We start from the raw sequence: 20979 nt of genomic DNA on the forward strand, positions 1-20979 counted from the left end.
CTCCCGTATCAGTAGGTTGGTAGTAATGGTCTATTTTGTAGACACTCTTGCGTTTCACATAATGAACGAAGGAGGTGATGCGAGAGGAGCAGTACGGCACGATAAGATTCTGTGTTCAAATCATACAGCCATTGTAACATAGGAAAAGCTGCAGTATGCATATGGTGAAGATGCACTACCTCATGCAACAGTGTTCCGGTGGTTCAAGGGCTTCAAAGAAGGCGGACTTGTCTGTGTTAAGCAAGATGGGCCTAGTGTTTTGACTTCTGCTATACCGAGCGAGGTGGCGCAGTGGTTAAACACTGGACTCGCATTCAGGAGGACGACGGTTCAATCCCGCGTCCGGCCATCCTGATTTAGGTTTTCCATGATTTCCCTAAATCGTTCCAGGCAAATGCCGGGATGGTTCCTTTCAAAGGGCACGGCCGGCTTCCTTCCCCGTCCTTCCCTAATCCGATGAGACCGATGACCTCGCTGTCTGGTCTCCTTCCCCAAAACAACCCAACCCACTTCTGCTATGACTGAAGTCAGCATCAGCACAACTGCTGTGATTGTATGTTGGGATCAGCAGATAATTTTATCTAACCTCAGTGAAGTGCTGAGAATTTCATATAGCAGTGCTTTTGCGATTATTAATTATCATCTCCATGTACACGTGATTTTGCGCATTGGGTGCCACATCTGTTGACCCATGAACAAAACGCTGTGCATATGGAGACAAGGCATAAGGTGCTCAGCTCCTTGATGATGGAGAGGATGTGTTTCTGGCATTGATTATCACGATGATGAGTCATTGCTGCATCATTATGATCCTGAAGGAAAATGAGCCAGCAAAGTGTGGAAACACCAAAAAAGCCTAAAGTTATTCCATCTGCAGGGAAAGTGGTAGTGATAACATTTTTTTACTGTCATGAAATGATTTACCAGCATGCAGTTTCCACTCACACTACTGTTACAGCAACATACTACATATCAGTATTGGCTAAACTGAGGAAGCAAATTCCAAGGAAACAACCAGAATATTCTTGGACGGAGTGGTGACTGCATCATGACAGTGAGCAGCACCCTATCACGTACCAAGTTACGCAGTTTCTGGCTCATTTCAGTATCACCTTTGTACATTATGGCAGCAATCTTTGCATTCTGTGATATTTATTTGATCACTAAAGGCAAAGCTTTGGGGTATTAGATTTGAGATTTCTGAAGCAGTGCTCAAGAAAAGTGAGGTAATTCTCAAGGACCTGACAAAAAATGGCATGCACTTTGTGTTTGAGGACTGGCAGACATGCTGTAATGACTGAATCGTGAAGAGATTGTCAACAGAGAGAAAGTCATCTTAGTAAGAATTTTAACAAGTAGACCCTGCAAACCTAGGTGAAGACGTCCGGTGCTTGACGCTTTCACCAGACCAATATGAGGTTGGGTGCATTAGGAAACTGCCGATATCAAGTTGGCTGATTGCAAATTATAGGTAAAAAAATGTGACACAGTCACATGAATCTGTAAGCTAACATCCTCAGTACAGTATAAAGAGGCCACCAGTTGACGAGCAGGGCAGAATTCAACAGTTTGATAGTTCCTACCAGCAGATGAGCCTCAGGTGTATGTAGGCTGGCAGCAGAAAGTTATGTGAGTGAAAGAATCTCTTCAGTTAAGCTTATACACTAAGAAGCACTTGCATTCTTGTCTGTATGTACCTCTGGACTGTGGGTAGTTGGTCTGTCATGGCTTACTTGTACCTATGACTGACTGTCACTTACAGTGTGACATGTAATGGAACTGGGGTGAGGTTTCTATTTGATCAATAGGAAACTGGCCACTTTCCATGGTTCAAGTCAAAGTGATAGGCCAGGCAGGCTATTTGTTCTAGTAATTTGAGTATCCAGTAAGTCTAATCTATGTTCTTCACTCTTAGAAATTATGACCCAGTATCCATGTTCTTCAGCATGTTCATGTAAACTCAGGAAGAAGTAATAAAATCAGACCAAGGTACCAACTCAGAGGCTCGTTTCTTCATTTCTACCTTCCTAACCTGCTACACAAGTGTTTCTGTACTGTCTCCAATTAATCTTAGCTAGACTCTTTCACCAACTTATTCCTTTGCACGAAGCCACTCATTTGTCAGAGAGTCCATAGACCTGAAAAATCTCCCATCACTTCCTATTTGCTTAAGGGATTCACATAAGTATGTTGCAATCCCATCGGGTTACAACAACACCATAAAAATTGCATTCAAGTAGGAGGGGAGTATGTTGAAAAATATGATGTAAACATTGAAATGGAGTAATAACCAATCATGGAAAAAAAAAATCAGTCTCAGTTTTTGTTGATCAGCCCTCGTAATGCCTAGTCTGACCAAGATGGGCCACAGTGAAAAACTACAACAATAATGAATAATGAGGCTATTCAGGTATTCATGTCATTCTTTCAAGAAACTAATAATGGAGGCCAGTGTGTCTTGGAGAAGATGCTAACTCAAAATACAGTTTGTCCATAACTGAAATAACAATTTTGGAAAGCATGTTTCCAAAAATATTACAGAATCCAACCTACAAAGTGTGTTAAAAACGTAAAGGCATAAGTGCATCTTTTGAGACAAAGAGACAACACAAATAGCATCAATGCATTCTAAACCTGCACAGTAAAGGAATTATAAACACTACTGTAAGATACTAGCCCAAGTAAAAAAACAGGTACATGCTTAGTGCCTGAAATTATTAACTCATCTCATGTTGTGGTTACAGTTGTCAGAGCTGCACCTTTTTGGAATAGGAAGGGAAAGAAATAAAATTTTAAGGGGGACTAGGATTGGAACAGATCTTCAGTTTGATAAAGAAATTAAATGACTTAATTATGGCATATTGCATCAGCATAAAGAAATGTAGGTTAAAAATTTTATTTCCATTCAGTTTTGTCTCAGCCAATGTGAAATGCCTACTATCTTTATCTCATTAAAATATTTGAAGACTGAGAAGTACAATTAATGAACTACTTAACTTCATTAATGAATTAGCATCACGAAATACAGTTTTCATAATCTACCTCTCTGAACATCATCAGACCATTGGTACAGATGTTTTAAGTAAATTACTGCTATAGATGTGTTAAGTGTTACAGAATTTACATTAGTGTTTAGAGCAGAAATGGAGAGAGGAGGTGATGCCACACTTATTAGGAAATATCATAAATTTAAAAACAGACATATTTATAAATTTTACTTACAGAAAGCACGTGTGACACAAGTAGAATTTCATAGTAAATTCTTTATAAGTATGTACTGAGTCTTCGGGTATATGGCACAGCATTTGTGATACATAACTCATTTTCTACTAAGGTACTAGAATTTAAATCTAAATCACCAAGAATATCATTGATAACATTCAGAAATAAAAATAAAAAGTACACACTTATAAATGCCCATGCACCAATAAATAAAGACAACCAACAAAATCCAGAGAAAGTGCAGACATTTTGGGAGGAACTGGAAGAAACAATAGGGAAGATCCCTGAGCAACACACTACAATTCTGTTAGGAGACTTTAATGCACAAATTGGAAGAAACGAATTATCAAAAAGCACAGGGAGGTTTACAGCACACACTAAAACTAACATGAATGGCCAGAGATTAGTAGAGTTTTGTGAGAAATTCAAATTGAACATTATGACAACTAAATTCCAGAAGAATCCCAAAAAACAAACAACATGGAAATCACCGAACAAATTACTTGGCGAGTTCCAGATTGATCACGTGGCAATAAGTTATGATAATTCAAGGGACATTCAAGATGTACAGGTGGTGAAAGGGGCCAACTTTGATTCTGACCATTATCTGACCAAAATTAAGATGAAATTAACACCAGAAAGAAGTCACAAGAGTGACGAAACAAAAATAGCCAAATACAGAGTACAGGACTTAATGCTCAATCAGCAAGTCTTAGACGACTACAAGGAAAAGACAGATAAAATCAAAAGTCACAAATGGGAAGAAATTGCAACCTCAATACGAGACGCAGCAGAACAAACAATTTTACTAACCAAAAAGAAAAAGCATCCCTGGTGGAATGAGGTCTGTGAGAAAGCACTACAGAAAAGAGCCAGAACTTGGGAGAAATACAACTCAACCAAAAGGCCAACTGACTGGGAGCAGTTCAAAACGCAAAGACGTGAAACGACGAAAATCATTAAAAGTGAACGAAGGAAATATGACACACAACAAATACAGAAAATACAAGATGAATTTTCTAAGAATAATACACGCAATTTCTTTCAAACATTCAGAACTACAATAACAAGATATAAACCACCGACACTCTGCTTCAAAGATGAAAAAGGAAATCTGATCACCAGCGTGGAACAAAATTGCCAACACCTAGCGAACTACTTTGAAACGCTGCTAAGCTGCAAAAGACCTGATGAAACCTTGACATTTGAGAAGCCTAAGAATAAGCTACCAGACTCTGAACCACCTAATAAAGAAGAAATTAAAGAGATCTTGAAAGGATTGAAAAACAATAAAGCATCTGGTAAAGATTCGTTAGTCGCGGAACTACTGAAATACGCAGGAGAAAACTTAATAAATAATTTCGAGGCGCTGTTTGAAGAGATTTGGAATACAGAGAAGATTCCGGAGGAATGGAAGACGGCATTGATTCATCCGTTACATAAGAAGGGTGCCAAGACAAATGCAAATAACTACAGAGGTATCTCATTGTTATCAGTGGCCTATAAGATCCTATCCAAGGCACTACAAAACAGGATTGAAAATCAGGTAGAGAAAGAACTGGGTGAATATCAGGCTGGGTTTAGAAAAGGAAGATCATGCAGTGAACAGATATTCAGTCTACTCTCCATAATACAACTTCGCGCACGCACGTCGAAAAATCTAGTAATTACATTCATAGACTTCAAAAAAGCATATGATTGTATTGATAGACCAACTCTGATTAACACATTAGAAGAATTTGGGATTGATGATAAAAGCAGAAGTCTAATCCAGGAAACCCTTACGGGAACAAAATCGCAAGTGAAGTTTTTGGGTAGATTGTCACAGCCGTTTGTAATTGGAACAGGTGTTAGACAAGGGGATGGGCTCTCCCCGCTGTTGTTTAACATTGTCCTTGAAAAAGTGGTCAGGGAATGGAGAAAGAAGATGGCAGAAGCTGGAGTGAAAAATGGGATAACGTTAGGAAGAAATAAAACAAAAATTGAATGTCTGGCATTTGCTGATGACATGGCAATATTGGCAGATGACATCGAAACAGCAAAGATTCAGATAGAAATGCTGCATGAGATCGCTGAGAAGACAGGTCTACAAATATCGTATGAAAAGACAGAACTGATGATACAGGACAAAACAGACCCAACACAGACATTGCAAACTAAATATGGAATAATTAAGAGAGTTCATAAATTTAAGTATCTAGGGGAATGGATTACACCGACAGGGTTACCAAATGTTTCACTACAGGAAAGAGCAATAAAGATGGAAACGGCATACCAGCTATGCCGAAATGTATACAATAAAAAGTCGATCTCCATCAATGCCAAGCTCAGGCACTACAATGCGGTAATAAAACCAGAAAGTTTGTATGCGATTGAATGCATCCCACTGAACAGAAAACGTCTGTTGGAGAAATTGGAAATAAAAGAGAGAAAAATACTGAGAAAGATCTTAGGACCTAAAAAGGATGGACAGGATTATAAATTGCGATCCAATAAAGAGTTATACGAGAAAATTGAAAAACTGACAACATCCTTTAAAAAGAGAAGACTGAGTTTCTATGGGCATGTCAAAAGAATGGCACCAGAAAGAACGGCAAAGAAAATCCTGGAATACATGGAAAGCAGAAAGACACAAATTAACTGGCTGAAAGAAGTAAAAGAAGACATTGCAGAAATGAACATTATACCAGAGACAGTTTACAACAGAATGGAATATAGGAATGCCATCAACAAAATACAGGGATTCAAAGACCGAACGCAATCAAAGAAGACGGGAACAACCTGGTCGCAAGAACGTAAAGAAGCCCACTCAGAAAAAATGAAGAAGTACTGGGAAGAACGCAAGAAAAAGCACAAGAAATGACTGATGCTTAGCGTAGTCCAAAGTTGACTGTAACGAATAGTAATAATAATAATAATAATAATATGTACTGAGTACCTTCAGGTTATTTTAACCCATTCATCAATAGCTGTGAAGCTCTGTTGGCCTATTTAACAGTGAAATACAAAGAAATAGTGACTTACAGTTATTTTAATGTAGGTTCCCTTTAAAACACTTCAGTAAGACTTTATTACAATCTGCGTTATTCAGCTTAATTCCTCCCGTAAACTTTCTAACTAGCGTAGGTAATTGCTTACAAAATACCATTGATAGTATCTCTACAGGAAGCTCTAATGAACAAAATTATATTAGAAAGCAAATAGTCAACAGCCTCTAAGACCATGACATGTAGTTTATTTTGTTAACAATGAACAGGATATAAAATCTACTAAATTTGTGTGTGTGTGTGGTTTGAGGTTTACGGGTGCTAAACAGCGTGGGCTAAATTTGAGTTCAAGAGGGTAGTCAGTAAACCAAAACTGGATTATTTTGGGAACTTCGTCATAGATATGAACTAGAGTGAGATATACAGTGCTCTTGGCATGAATGAAAAATGCAAGACCAAAGTCTACAGAGAAGCCAATGATTATTCGTGGAATAAAGGTGTCTTGTAAGACCAAAAAAACTGCATGTGCTAGTCAGAACCAGCTCTTATATTGATGCTATAACTCATTACAAGACATACTGCAAACTATGGAACAGATAGATTGCTACTCCACATAGAGAAGGCATTGAGTTGGAGACAGGCACAACGAAAAAGAATGATATTAATATTGCTGTCCTCCTTTAAGGCGGGTCCACACTGAGCGCGCCGCGCTGCGCAAAACGGCTGTGCGTGGCTCTGCGCGCTCAGTGTGGACGGCGAACCGCGCTGCGCTGCGCCGCGTCGTGCCGCGCCGCGCAGTTTTCGGCTGTTGTCGGTACATCAAAGGAAGTGGCACGTTTGCGCGCACTCAGTTTAGACGGGGCTTCAGCTTGCTCCATCTTCAGACCGTGCGCGCGCTCCAACTGGAACACAGTGCACGCCTCGGAGCGGCGGGGCGGGGCGCGGACGGCGCTCTCCTCTCTGCTACAGCTGTGCGCGGGGTGCAGCAACGCGGCGCAGCACGGCGCGGCGCGCTCAGTGTGGACCCGCCTTTAGAAGTTGACCGCCCAACACACACACACACACACACACACACACACACACACACACACACACACACACACGACCTTTGACCATAACCACTAAGGCCCAACTGCGACTGCATGTGACGTGAGCAGCAGTCTAGCTGGTGTGGGGTAAAGGAAGAGGCTTGGGGGAGTGGAGATAGCAGGGTAGGGTGGAAAAAGATGTTAGTGCCACTTGTTGGTGTGCAGGGACATGGTAGGGACAGGATAGAGCTGCTAGGTGCAGCTTCGAGAGGCGGTTGGTGGGGTGGGGGTGGGGGGGAGTAGAGAAGAGGGAAATACTGTGTTGTTACATTGGTGGGATAGAAGGCATGTGTAATACTGGTGATGGGATAGCAGCAGGTGCAGGACAGGGGCTAGTGAAGATTGAGGCCAGGGATGTTATGGAAAGGAAGGGTGTATTGTATAGAGAGTTCCCACTTCCACCATTCAGAAAAGCTGGTGTTGATGGGAAGAATACAGATGGCACATATTGTTAAGCAGTTGTTAAATTAAATCAAATTGTGTTTGATGACATGTTCAGCAGTTCGGTGGTCCATCTGACTAATGGCCGTGGTTTGGCAGTAACCATACATTCAGACAGATACAGTAGTTTGTTAGTCATCATGCCCATGTAGAATGCTATACAGTGGTTGCAGCAAAGTTTATAGAACATGGGGTTCCAGAATCACTGTTTTTGTGTCTTGCAGTGGTAGACACACGTGCATTAATTGCTGGTTCCCAAGTTGTGCATGAATAATACTTTGTTGACACAACACCATAAGAGATTCTAATAGACGCAACTAAAGGATCCACATGATCTCATATAAATGTGACAGAATCGGAATCTTTTGAGATGTTACTTCCAGGCACTGGTTCAAAATCTAAGTTCCACAGAAGAATAGTGGTTCACACACTACATTCCACAGAAGAATATCAGTCATGAGTCCTGAGAAGGCCAATGTCGAAGAAGTTGATGGCTCTGAGGGTGATGGCTGGCAGCCTGCTGTTGCTCTTGTTCAGTATCTTCCATGGTGGCAGCTGGAGCGGTATCATGGTGTGTTGTAGGTGCAGAGGCTATGCTCAGGTAAATAGAGCCAGTGATCTCAGAGAGATGGGCCACTGGGTGCAACCAGACAGCATTGTAAATATTCATCTAGTGGAAGGATACTCGCGCAGTGGTCAGTGAGCATGGCATGTGACTTGCAGATGCAGCATAGTGCCCACAATTGCAGTGGCATCATCCTTGATGCACATGCTGCTGCTGGTGAGGCTACTGCCTCTAGTGGTGCCTGCTGGAGGTTGGCTTATCAACACGCATACTTATGTTTTTGGCTGTGATGTTGCCATCGAGGTGCCTGTGGTACTGCAGCATCAGAGTCTACACTCATGCTCATAAATTAAGGATAATGCTGATACATGGTGAAACAACTCTCTGGTGGGCAGTTTGCGGGTTTAAATCACCTTGGGGTATGACCATGCTGTGCATTTGACCTGCGGTCGTCGCACGGTGGCACTGGCAACAGTCCACGTATGCAGAGGTGTGTTGGTGCATGTCAGAGTACGGTGCAGCGAGTAAGTGTGCAGACATTTTCAGATGTGCTAATGGTGACGGTGTGTTTAAAATGGCTCAAAGAACACATATTGATGATGTTATGAGGGGTGGAATACCAGGGCGACTGGAGGCTGGTCAAACACAGCAGGTCATAGCACGGGCCCTCCTTGTGCTACAAAATGTGATCTCAGGATTATGACAATGATTCCAGCAGACAGAAAACATGTCCAGGCGCTACAGTACGGGATGTCCACAGTGTACAACACCACAAGAAGACCGATATCTCACCATCAGAATCCCGCAGACGGCCACGGAGTACTGCAGGTAGCCTTAGTCGGGACCTTACCACAGCCACTGGAACAGTTGTCTCCAGACACACAATGTACAGACGACTGAACAGAAATGTTTATTTGCCCAGAGACCTGCAAGGTGCATTCCACTGACCCCTGGTCTCAAGAGAGCCCGTAAAGCTTGGTGTCAAGAACACAGTACATGGTCATTGGAACAGTGGTCCCAGGGTATGTTCATGGATGAGTCCAGGTATAGTCTGAACAGTGATTCTCGCTAGGTTTTCATCTGGCGTGAACCAGGAACCAGATACCAACCCCTTAATGTCCTTGAAAGGGACCTGTATGGAGGTCATGGTTTGATGGTGTGGGGTGGGATTATGATTGGTGCACATACACCCCTGCATGTCTTTGACAGAGAAACTGTAACAGGTCAGGTGTATCAGGATGTCATTTTGCACCAGTATGTCCACCTTTTCAGGGTTGCAGTGGGTCCCACCTTCCTCCTGATGGATGGTAACGCACGACGTCACCGAGCTGCCATCGTGGAGGAGTACCTTGAAACAGAAGATACCAGGCGAATGAAGTGGCCTGTCTGTTCTCCAGACCTAAACTCCATCGAGCACATCTGGAATGCTCTTGGTCGATGTATCGCTGTACGTCTTCAAACCCCTACGACACTTTAGGAGCTCTGACAGGCACTGGTGCAAGAATGGGAGACTATATCCTAGCAGCTGCTCGACCACTTGATCCAGAGTATGCCAACCCTTTGTGCGGCCTGTGTACATGTGCATGATGATAAAATCATTGATGTCAGGGTACATGCGCAGGAAACACTGGCGTTTTGTAGCGCATGTGTTTTGGGACGGTTTTCTCAACTTATCACCAATACCGTGGACTTGCAGATCTGTGTCAAATGTGTTCCCTATGTGCCTATGCTATTAGTGCCAGTTTTGTGCAGTGCCACGTTGTGTGGCACCACATTCTGGAATTATCCTTAATTTATGAGCATGAGTGTGCATTATCTTGAACCTTGCTCTTACGCCTGTTGTATCAGCAAAGTATTATTTATGTAGAACCTGGGAATCAGCAATTATTGCGTGTGTGTCTACCACGGCAGGATACAAAACATTGATTGTGGAACCCCACGTCATGGATGTTATACCAGTAGCTGTAGTAGCAGCAGGTAAATGGCAGGGATATAATGACTGTCATTATTCATTTTAGTTTTACCCACTTACTTAAGCTGTTTAAGCTCCCATGCATAGACTAATTTCAAGAACCACAGAGTGCTTTTTCTGAAAGGCAGCCCATTTTGAGTCTTGATATCAGTGCTTTTAACCTAAACTGTTTTGCATAAAGGAAGGAAAGAAGACACTCTCTCCCCCCCCCTCCCCCCCCCCCTCTCTCTCTCTCTCTCTCTCTCTCTCTCTCTCTCTCTCTCTCTCTCTCTCTCTCTCTCTCTCTCTCTCTCCCCCTCTCCCCCCCTCCCCCTCTCCCCCCTCACCCCGTCTCACCCTCACCCTCCCCCCCTTTCCCTCCACCTAACTCATCCCGTCCTCCCCCCATCCCACCTGTCCCTCCCTCTTTTCCTCCCTCCCAGACGTGAGATGTTTGCTGTGTCTAATATTCCCTTAATCATTATGTATGAGCTTAGTGTACTTGATTTTTATCTGTAACTTACACAGAAATAACTGTCATTCACTGTGAAGCAGATGTTTCTTAGCACTGTCGCACTTGGAATGGCTACTGTTGTAGATCAGTGTCATCATATCACTATCTCATTTAATACTGAGGTTGGTGTCAAGTGCAATTACATTTTCTTTTTATGTATTGTTTGATAAATAATATAAAATTTCACAAATATACAATTATTGTTGATAAGCACAAGTGCTGTAGAAACATTTTTTACATTTTTTAAGGTATCTTGATGGTGATAATCAAGGTCCGTTTCAAGACTTTATAAACAGGTGTTTCAGTTAACTTTTTACTAAGTTTGTTTTGTATGTAACATATTTTACCCCAAGAGAAGCTGCATGCCCTTTCATATCTAATTCTTTTAGTGACTTTTGAAATTCCAGTAATACAGATAGGCACCTAGACTACCTTACATTGTGTCTCTCAACCTTTTTCATAAATTGACTTCATTGCCAGCTATTTAAAATTGGCAAGAATTGTTGATGTTATCTCCAAGTTTGAAACAACATATTCTGTTCTGGATTTAGTTCTAGAGACTACATGTCTATCTTCTGAAATGGTTACTAGATGAAAAATTGTGGCATTTACTCTGGGTGATATTGTTTTAGTAATTGAATTATTTTTTATTTCAGATTAGGCCTATACCTAAATTTGTTGCAAATTAATCTACAGCAATTTTCCATTTCATGTGATACACTATATTCAACATTATTTTATATCTACTTTTCAGATTCATAAACTGCCTTTGGCATCAACTGAATCTGCTTCTACCGCTGGAGATACAATATCTCTTAAGGATGATTTTCCAGATGATTTACCATTCTTCTGCTGTGTTGTGTGTCAGTCTGCTTACAAGTCTGTATCTGATTTTGTGACCCACGCATGCAAGGACGCCAGTCTCAAAGTAAGTTATCAGATGTCTTAACGTTTCTGTGAGTATAAACAATGAAAAGAGAGAGAGGTAAAGAGATATTTATATTCCTTCTGAGATGTTTGGCTTGATTGAAGTATGTGACAGGTGTTCTGATAGTTATATTTTTCATGTACGTTAGGAAATTGAAAAGAAAAGTCACAACTAAAGTGCAGACAGAATGTACTTGTGCAGACGGCACTGTAGGGGAGGTGACACCAGTAGTCATGGAGTTTCCAGCGTGAATGACCATTGAACATCAAGGGCGGTGCTGTTTGATAACTGAAGCCTGTGCATATCCATGAAGCATACTATGCATATCTTGTGTTACTTACAAGCTACACCTAGCGAATCTGCAGGTGGTTGTAGTAACCGGTTATGTTTATCAGACCAATAATTTGACCCATGTAGATGTTCAAAGTAAATAGCTTCTCACTAGAGTACTGAAAAAGGATGAACCAAAACAAAACAAGTTCAATCATGCATTGCCAAAAAGAAATCTCATAAAACAAAGAAGGGATAAGAATATAGTGCAAGAGACAACATTGCCTACTACTACAGTAAAACTTCGTTAACACGAATCCGAAGGGACCGAAAAATCTGGGGTTCGTGTTAAAAAAATTCATGTTAAGTGAAAAACACAGATTTTAATAAGTATACATGTACAGCAGTACACTAATGTGTAATACACTACACTATCAATCACGTTATTGTAGACTTATAACACTATAAAGTGATTGTAAAATTACAAGTATTCACAAATTATGAGCGTTACTTTCTTGGAAAAAATTGGGTCATGATTCGCTGACATTCATGGGAACAATAATATTTTGTAATTTCTCAACCAATTGTAATGATGGTATCTGTATTCTCTTCCTCTTCACTTTCTTCTGATGGCCCTTCTTGCACCTCGTTCACAGTTTTTGGCACATCCAATTCCACAGAAGCACATATGGCAACATTGTCATCTACACTAATGAATTCTTTGAAACTAACCCCATGGTTCGCAACGTCCTGCAGAACTGTCCATTCATCAGGTGAAGTGGCATCTTCTAACTTGTGGATGTCTTCAGTGTTGCTATGTCTCCAAGCTCTGGTAAAGCAATTCCCTATATGATGTGGCGATACTGAGTTCCAGGCTGCTGCAATGGCTTTTATTGCGTCAAGCAGATTCCAATTTGGGGTTGCACTATTGTTTTCAGCAGCATGAATTGCAGCTCTTACAAGTCGCTTATGGTAAGCTCTCTTTATGAGAGAGATTATGCCTTAGTCGAAAGGCTGAAGGCGGCTTGTGGCATTTGGTGGAATAAACTGAACCTTTATGTTGGATAGGTTCAGATCATGAACGTTATGGACAGTACATCTGTCCAATGTAAGAACAACATGTCTATTTTGAGCAACTATTCAACTGTTGAAATGAAGAAGCCACTTGCGAAATGATGTGCCATCGATCCAAGCTTTCTTGTGGTGAGAGTAGATGCAAGGTAAAGTGTCCATATCTATCTTTTTAAAACAACGTGGTTTCTCCGATTTACTGATAACCTAGGGACGAAACATCTCACTGCCATCAGCATTACAGCACAGTACAACAGTCACACATTGTTTGCTTCATGCTCCACCATGACAATTATCACCTTTTATCCCCAGGGTGTGATTTGGAAAAAGATTGTAGAAAAATCCACTTTCATCCATGTTAAACACATCACACAAGGCATACTTTTCCCTCACTCAGATGAATTCATGCAACCAACTGTTTGCACTTTCTTTATCAACTTTATTTGCTTCACCACAAATTTTTACAGATGAAATTGAATGTCTCTTTTGGAACCGATACAACCAACCAGCAGAACAACGGAAGTCTTCGATGCCCATATCTTTAGCAATATCATTTGCTTTTGACTGAATCACAGGGCCAGTTAAAGGTATGTTAGATGCATGCATATGATTGAACCATTCTAGCAGTAACATCTCGATGTCTTCATACTTGGCGGTACGAAGTCGTTTAGATTTGTTTCCAGAACCTGATGCCGCAGCATTAATAATTTTTTCTCAATTCTTAATAATCGTAGATAAAGCAGATTTAGGTATTCCAAACTGCTCTGCAATTGCTGTTTTCTTGGTACCATGGTCCACTTCATCTAGAATCTTAAACTTTATCTGTACATTTAGAGTTGTCTGTTTCCTCTTTGCCATATTCGCATGCTACGTTACCAGTTGTAACTGTAGTTTTTATTCAGTATTCCAACTCAATACGGCTACGACTAACAGAACACCTGTCAAATCTGGCACTGAGTACATTCCTAAATGCTGCTGCACACATTATTGAATGTCTTACAATGTACAGTGTACGCTGATTGTTGAGGTGATCATCGCGGCTACCGACCTACAAAACATTAAAAACGAGTTAACAATAAATATAATTAGCTTTGTAACTACATTTCCTACATTCATTTTGGGAAAAAAATTACGCTTTAGAATACTCTATGGTCGGAAGTTTGTGTTACAGTGAAATTTAATTACACTAGGAACTGAAACAGAGTTCGTAATTCGCCTTAACCGAAATTTGTGTTAACCGATAAAACATACCATAAGAACAAATGTATTCCTGGTGGGACCAACATTTTTTTCGCGTTAACCGCGAGTTTGTCTTATGCGAGTTCACGCTAACGAGGTTATACTGTATATTGAAAATATAAAATAAAGCACAGGGTTCAGTTGACAGTTATTTTGTCAGTCTCCTGCTTAAATTTTCTTCTCCTTCTTCTGCGTATTTTAGAAGTAGTCCAGCCTAGTGAAGTGAAGTACTTGTAACTATATATCCCCCTCCCTCCATTCTCATTATGAAATGACTGGAATGGTTAATATTTCTTGAAAGCCTCTCAAGCAGGTTTTTAAATAGTTTTTTGCTGCTTTGTTTGTGTCTTCCAGCATAAATGTAATTACATTCCATACAGTCACTTGCGCCTTTTTATGAAGAAATGACAGTGCACCTGTGGTGCCATGCTATGCAATGTAGAGAAAACAAACAGAACGCTCAAAGTGCACAAGTTGGCAGGTGACAAGCAATTTGAGGTCACTGTCCCTTTAGAATAAAGGGTGGACTCTCACAGCATTCAGCGCGAAAATTTGTTTCGGCACTGGAACACCGTTTTTTGTGCAAGCTCTAGTGGTAAACATTGAACCAGACTGAAATAAGTATTATGTAATGAACAGCCAATGCACACAGATTTATGTGCTAAATGGTATCGTTAAGCCTTGAACAGGTGTGTCTGGGTATAAAGTGTGCCAGCCACAAATAAAAGTGTTTTGCACCATTCCATTGTTGTTTCACAATTGTAAGCCCATACCCATTCCTTCACTATTACTTTAGCTAATGTAGTGATAAATTGTATTGTCATACGTCCAAGTAACCAGTGGTAATATAAAATTAACAGGGAGCTAGGTGAGAAAAAACGGCCCATATTATGAGCTAGTGCCACAATCCCACAATGAGGCAGTTTCTTCTGAGATAATCAGTAATTGAATAAGCAGTTGAATGGGATCTGATGCAACTGTGCTATTTAATGCTTCCAGTGAATCGTTACTGTGGGTTGTCTCCTGTCCATGACAACTGAGTAATGTAATGAAAATTTATTTCATTATTGTTTAATTAAACAGTGCTCGAGCTCATATTATGTAAGTTTATTTTATCATTGGTTAATTCAACTGAGATTAAACTGTGGTAACATAAAGACAGCTATTCTTTACATGTGTACTAAGTACACCACATGCCCACTCATGTTATGAAAGACAGTATCCCACTCAAGGGCTAACAGTATGAAGTAAAATTTTCAGTAATTATCTCTCCCCAAATATATATTTTATGTACAGTAATAAAAGTTAGCCCTCATTTTTCCAGGTGTACCGCTTTATTGAGTTGCTTCAGCTGTAAATACAGTCAGAAAGAGAGAACAATTTTGAATTGCTCCTCTTAATTTTCTCTGCCCTAATTTTAATACTCTTGGACCACAACTCTTATCTGACAAAGACTAGGTTAGTTGCACATGTATTATGGTACTTTTGTAAATCAATTTACATGTGCCCCATCATAGTAAGGCATCATGAACATGGTTCATTGCTTATGAATGTAACTAATCAACTATTGTTTAAGGCAACATCCAGCTGTTAGATTTATTAAATAATATACAATAGTTCCTGTTGACAGAGCCATTAGAGAGGAATAGTTTGAGAATTGATATTTGTTGATTTACATTTGAGTTCTTATTATTATCATCTTTTGAGATCGAATTCGAAGGGATCACTTTCACATTATCACCTTCAAATACTTTAGACTAAGATCCTTTATATTTTCAATTAGCCCACTTACTGTTTATGTGTGGCATTCAACAATCAAATCCATCTCTCCAACTCCCACCTCCCAAACTCCATTAAACTCTGGAGTTTATTAGTGCTGGTACGCTCTTTCAAATATCCCACACGAAAAAGTTAGAAGTAGACATGTCTTGTGATCCTGGAGTCCATGGCACGCCACCAAAATGAGGGATCAGGTGCAAAGGGAAAATTAACACTCCTCATTTATCTGCTGTCTCTGCAATTCTGGTGGAAGGAATATGTTAAGCATGTGTACCTAATGTCTGGAGTTCCCTGTCACTGTTTTGCCATCCTTCTCAAAAAAAGAGAGACTGATTACACCAACAGCTGCTAGGGCAAACCATATGGTCACACATGGGGAGTGAAGAGATCTTTCATGAACTACATAACTGCTCATAAACACTTGCAGTTGGGTCAGCTGCACAGATGACTTGCATACACAAATTGAAGTCTTCTTCTTGTTGGAAGTCCCAATCATTCATCTGCTGGACTATCAGCATTTTTTACGGATGGAAATTTATATCCAAAAATAATATTTTTCTCACAGGCTCAAGGCACATCTGTAGACAGTGCGAATAATGATATGCAGATCATCTCAGGCTCCTGATGACTCACAATACCAATGTGAGGTGTTCCCACTTTTTTTTATCAGAACTTAGCAGTTTCTTTTTAAGAATGTGTTCTGCTGTTCTGAAAGCTGTAACCCATCATATGACTGCACTGCAATTTCAGCTGTGCAATTAAAACAGAAGTGAAATATGTGCCTTGTTGCAACAACAGACTTGGCATTTAGACCAAAAGTTTCATAAGCAAAAACAGTACTCCACAGTATCATTACTACTGAAATAGTGAACGGTTCTCCCACCACTGCCAGCAGTGTACTAGCCCAAGTTGTGAGTAAATTCTCGCAAATAGCTGAAAATTGAATACGAGAGAATGGGCACCACTTGGATGATGTATGTCATTGTGTATAAGGTATCTTTATGTAACATTTTTATGTAATTGTAAACTGAATAGTTGGATTTGTTCCATATACTTCTCTCTTTGTCACAACAATTGGCCTGTTCATTTCCAATTCCTTATATGGCATTCTTTCTTGATATGTTTGGATCGTTGAACAATGGGTCTGGCACTTTTATTTCATGTTACATCTTTCACTCCCTCCCTCCTCCCCCCCCCCCCCCCCCCTCGTTTTCCCATATACGCATACACAAATATATTTAGAGCTAATTGTTGCGTTGATAAATGCGGACATGGGATGTAGCAGACTGCTCGCTAATTCTTTAAATCGCAGCCTATCATCGACATGTGTGTCACAGTTTGTAGTTGAAGAAAGTTATGAGAACTTGTACTTCACAGACACTAAAAAAATAATAAAATTAATTGTCTGTATAGGCTTGTATTATTACAATTTTTAATCACGTGAGTCAAGAACTGTTACTACATATCTGAGCTGAACTGAAGTAACTTTCCTTCTGTAATCAGTTTATCAGAAAGTTAAGCTATTTATGTGTGGGTATGAAAGCATTTGCAAGAAGAGGAATGGAGAACAATGAGCAAGATCAAAATGTCAGCAGTGAATGCTGCTTCTGCTGCTCTAATACTTGAATTATTAGAGGTGAGACTTGAGTAAGGGCTGTTAAATTCGAAAGCTGTCTCTGTCTGTCTGAAAGCTCTGTCATCATCTGTGAAGCAGATTCACATTCAACTATATAGATTGCTACATTTAGTGGTTTCATGTAATGGTGAATAACCGTGCTACATTACAAGAAGACAGACAAATAACACATTAGTACAAACATTGTTGTCTAAGTTAGGAAATATCATTCACAACATCAGAGTTAATTATCCTAATAGTTTTCTTGTGACTTTTACTCTCCTGTCCGTGTGGCTGCATTGAATACTCCTGTGATTGCTTTCAGTAGGTATACATTCTAGTACCTACCTCACTTGTAGTGATAAGTTACTGTAAACTTTCCTTGGTGTTTCCACTGATCTCCACTTTATTCCTGTTACTATCTTACTCTAATTTACACTGGATTGATGGCTGAAAAGTCCATTACCTGTATGAAAATGTAAACTATACCTGCAAAAGTGCTGGTTGCTTCTTGAAAGCAAAAAGGGACTATTTTTCTATACTTGCTTTTTTGTTGCGTTATAATAGTTTCTTGTCAATGCCTTGCTTTTCTGTAACTTGTGTTCAGTTGCTGTTCTCTGTTGTTGTGCACTAACTATCTGTTTTTGCCTGTATGATCCTTGGCTTATATGTATACTGCTCCATTTATCTTAAGTGTGTGTAATATGGAGAATGAATGTGTGATCATACAGACTGGATTTAAGTTCTATACTGGCTTGTATACCCACAGACCGATCAAGGACTCTGCATGACCACTCCTAATTTACACACCAGATATTTAACTCGAATCGCTTATTCTGTGTTTATTTAAAATTGTCTTTACCATTGACTCTAATGAACATTAGAACGTCTGCCTCGTACCACCTGTTTTATTTTTTGTCCTTCATGTGATTTAGTTCTGAATGTTTTCCTTTGTCACACTATGCTTCATTTTTAGCAGAGATATTGTGATCTCCCAGAAAAATTATATTTCTTCCAATTTCAAGAATGTGTTTTGAAGTAAAGGGAAAGCTGTTGTTCCTCTGATCACTGTCACTAATTTCTACATTTTCTTTTTCTTTTATGAGTGCAGCTAGGACGAGAGGCAGTAGCAAGTGCTGAACACCTGAGACAGCTTCGTAAATTTCTTTGTGGCCTTTGCCGAGAAGAATTCAGAAGTTTGGCTCGAACATTGTACCATCTGGCACGCTGTTCTGGTGGCCCATATCGCTGTGAGCTCTGCCCAAACAAGTATGATTATCCACGTGAACTCAACCAACATAAAAGCAAGGCACACAGGTTTGTAATTGAGTAGAATTGAGGAGGATAAGTGTTAGCATAAGAGTGTGGAGTAGTAAAGAAAGTGGGTGGGTAGTGGATTCTGCACAGTAAGGAAGGGGAAGAGAGAAGAGGAGGGGGGGGAGAGAGAGAGAGACAATGTGAATGTGATGCCGAGAGATTTACTTCTGTTTTTCAGTGCAGTAGGAACACTGGCATACACAAGCTTCCATAGTGATCTGCATTCTCAATAATGCAAATGCATAGATAATCATACACACGACAGTATTGTCAGTAATAGTGATGTTTATTTCAGACTGAAAGTCCTGGTAAAGGTAGGCAACCATCATGAGATATATGATAAAAGGGTTGTTAGTTGTTGAAAAAAATCTAATAGCTGGTTTTGGAGAGTTTTTTATTTCCACGTTCACAACATGTTATGGGCCCAGTCCATCATCTGGTGACTTGTCAGTAATTAAAATTTGAGATTACAAACTCTTCCCGTAATACAAATACATGTATACACAAATGCAAGGTTCAAAAACACACAAAAATAATAATAAATCGAAGATATCAAAACACACGTAAATCTACATACCATATGCAGCTACTTCAGCTCAAGAGGCAGTTGTAAATGCCGCACATCAGGAAATGCATATGGTATATCAGTTGCAATAACCTACCACTTGCACAGACAGAAACCAAATTTACCAGCACCAGAGCTGTAGGTAACACGCACCATGGCCAATAGAGGGCACCTTTGGCTGGCACAGCACCTTGTAGCAGAACTGCCAGTGTGATAAGGATGCATTTGGGGGGGGGGGGGTGACTATAAGATTAAGTGTGGAGCTTGTTGCAAGTTTTACATCGGACAGTCTGGGAGGGAGTTCAGAACTCAATGTAGGGAACATGGTTATTCTAGCTGTGGTCGTGCATTAAGAATCCACTTACTTGAGTGTAATCATCTGCTTCGTGATATCAAAAACAATGTACAGATTCTTCAATGTGAGAATAAAAGTGTTTATTTGGATGTTTTGGAAGACCTTTAAATTTTCGTGCACAGATGGTGCTTGTGTGACTGATAACTTAATGACCAGATCTGTGGAACAAGATATTGGTATTTTCGCCTTATTGATAATTTCTTCAGTTGCCACTGGGAGTGAAAATCGTGCTGTTTGCGGCAACTATTTATAACATCAAATGTTCGGTGAAATTTGCCACATTTTTGAGTTTATTTTTTAATGTCCTGTAATTTTCACACATGTAGTTCCTGTCATATCTTACATGGTTTGTGTTTTTGAGCCTTACCTTAGTCATTGATAGTAATCTTGCTATGCAACTTTTAATAAATTTTGTTTTGATACTGAGGGTTCTGCCATGTGGCGTGCTAGCCCAAGGTGCCCACTATCGGCCATGGCGTGCACTACCTACCACTCTGGTGCTGGTACATTTGGTTTCTGTTTGTACAAGTGAAAGGTTGTTGCACCTTATTATATACCACACACATTTCTTGATGTACAGCATATGCAACTGCCTCTTGAGCTTAGTAATTGTATATGATATGTACCTTTTGTGCCCGTTTTGACAGCTTTTACATTTTTGAATCTTGAACTTGTGTATACTTGCATTTGTATTAGAGGAAGAGTTTGGAATCCCAAATTTGAACTTCTGACAGGTCACCAGACGATGGGCTGGGCCGAAAATATATTGTGAATGTGGAAAGAAAAAAGTCTCCAAAAACAGCTACAAGATTTTTTCAGCATCCAATAAGCATTTTTAGAGTCATTTTTTATATTAATCATGATGTTGTTGGTGTAGCTTTTTTCTTTAAATACTGTCAGTGTTTAAATTTTGTACTTTGAACAATAATGATCTGTTTTTTCACTAAAATTCTTTTGGGTATATGACCATATTGTTAATACATAAAATTCTCCAATGATTTGGCCACTGTTGCAAATGGCATTCCTGAGGGTGTTGTGCTGAGTGCATAATGAGAAAACTTACTTTTTGCTT

At 39.9% G+C, this 20979-nt stretch overlaps 1 protein-coding gene across 1 annotated transcript in view; it reads left to right on the forward strand.

The window, feature by feature from the left end:
* LOC126473682 (oocyte zinc finger protein XlCOF6-like) overlaps positions 1 to 20979 on the forward strand; it is a 79043-nt gene that overhangs the window by 24616 nt on the left and 33448 nt on the right. Inside the window, exons 5-6 of the mRNA XM_050100918.1 lie at positions 11523 to 11696; positions 18782 to 18987. Of these exons, the coding sequence (XP_049956875.1) occupies positions 11523 to 11696; positions 18782 to 18987 (380 nt within the window). The remainder of the gene's footprint in view (positions 1 to 11522; positions 11697 to 18781; positions 18988 to 20979) is intronic.

Source organism: Schistocerca serialis, chromosome 4 (assembly GCF_023864345.2).
Source record: "Schistocerca serialis cubense isolate TAMUIC-IGC-003099 chromosome 4, iqSchSeri2.2, whole genome shotgun sequence".
Lineage (NCBI taxonomy): Eukaryota > Metazoa > Arthropoda > Insecta > Orthoptera > Acrididae > Schistocerca > Schistocerca serialis.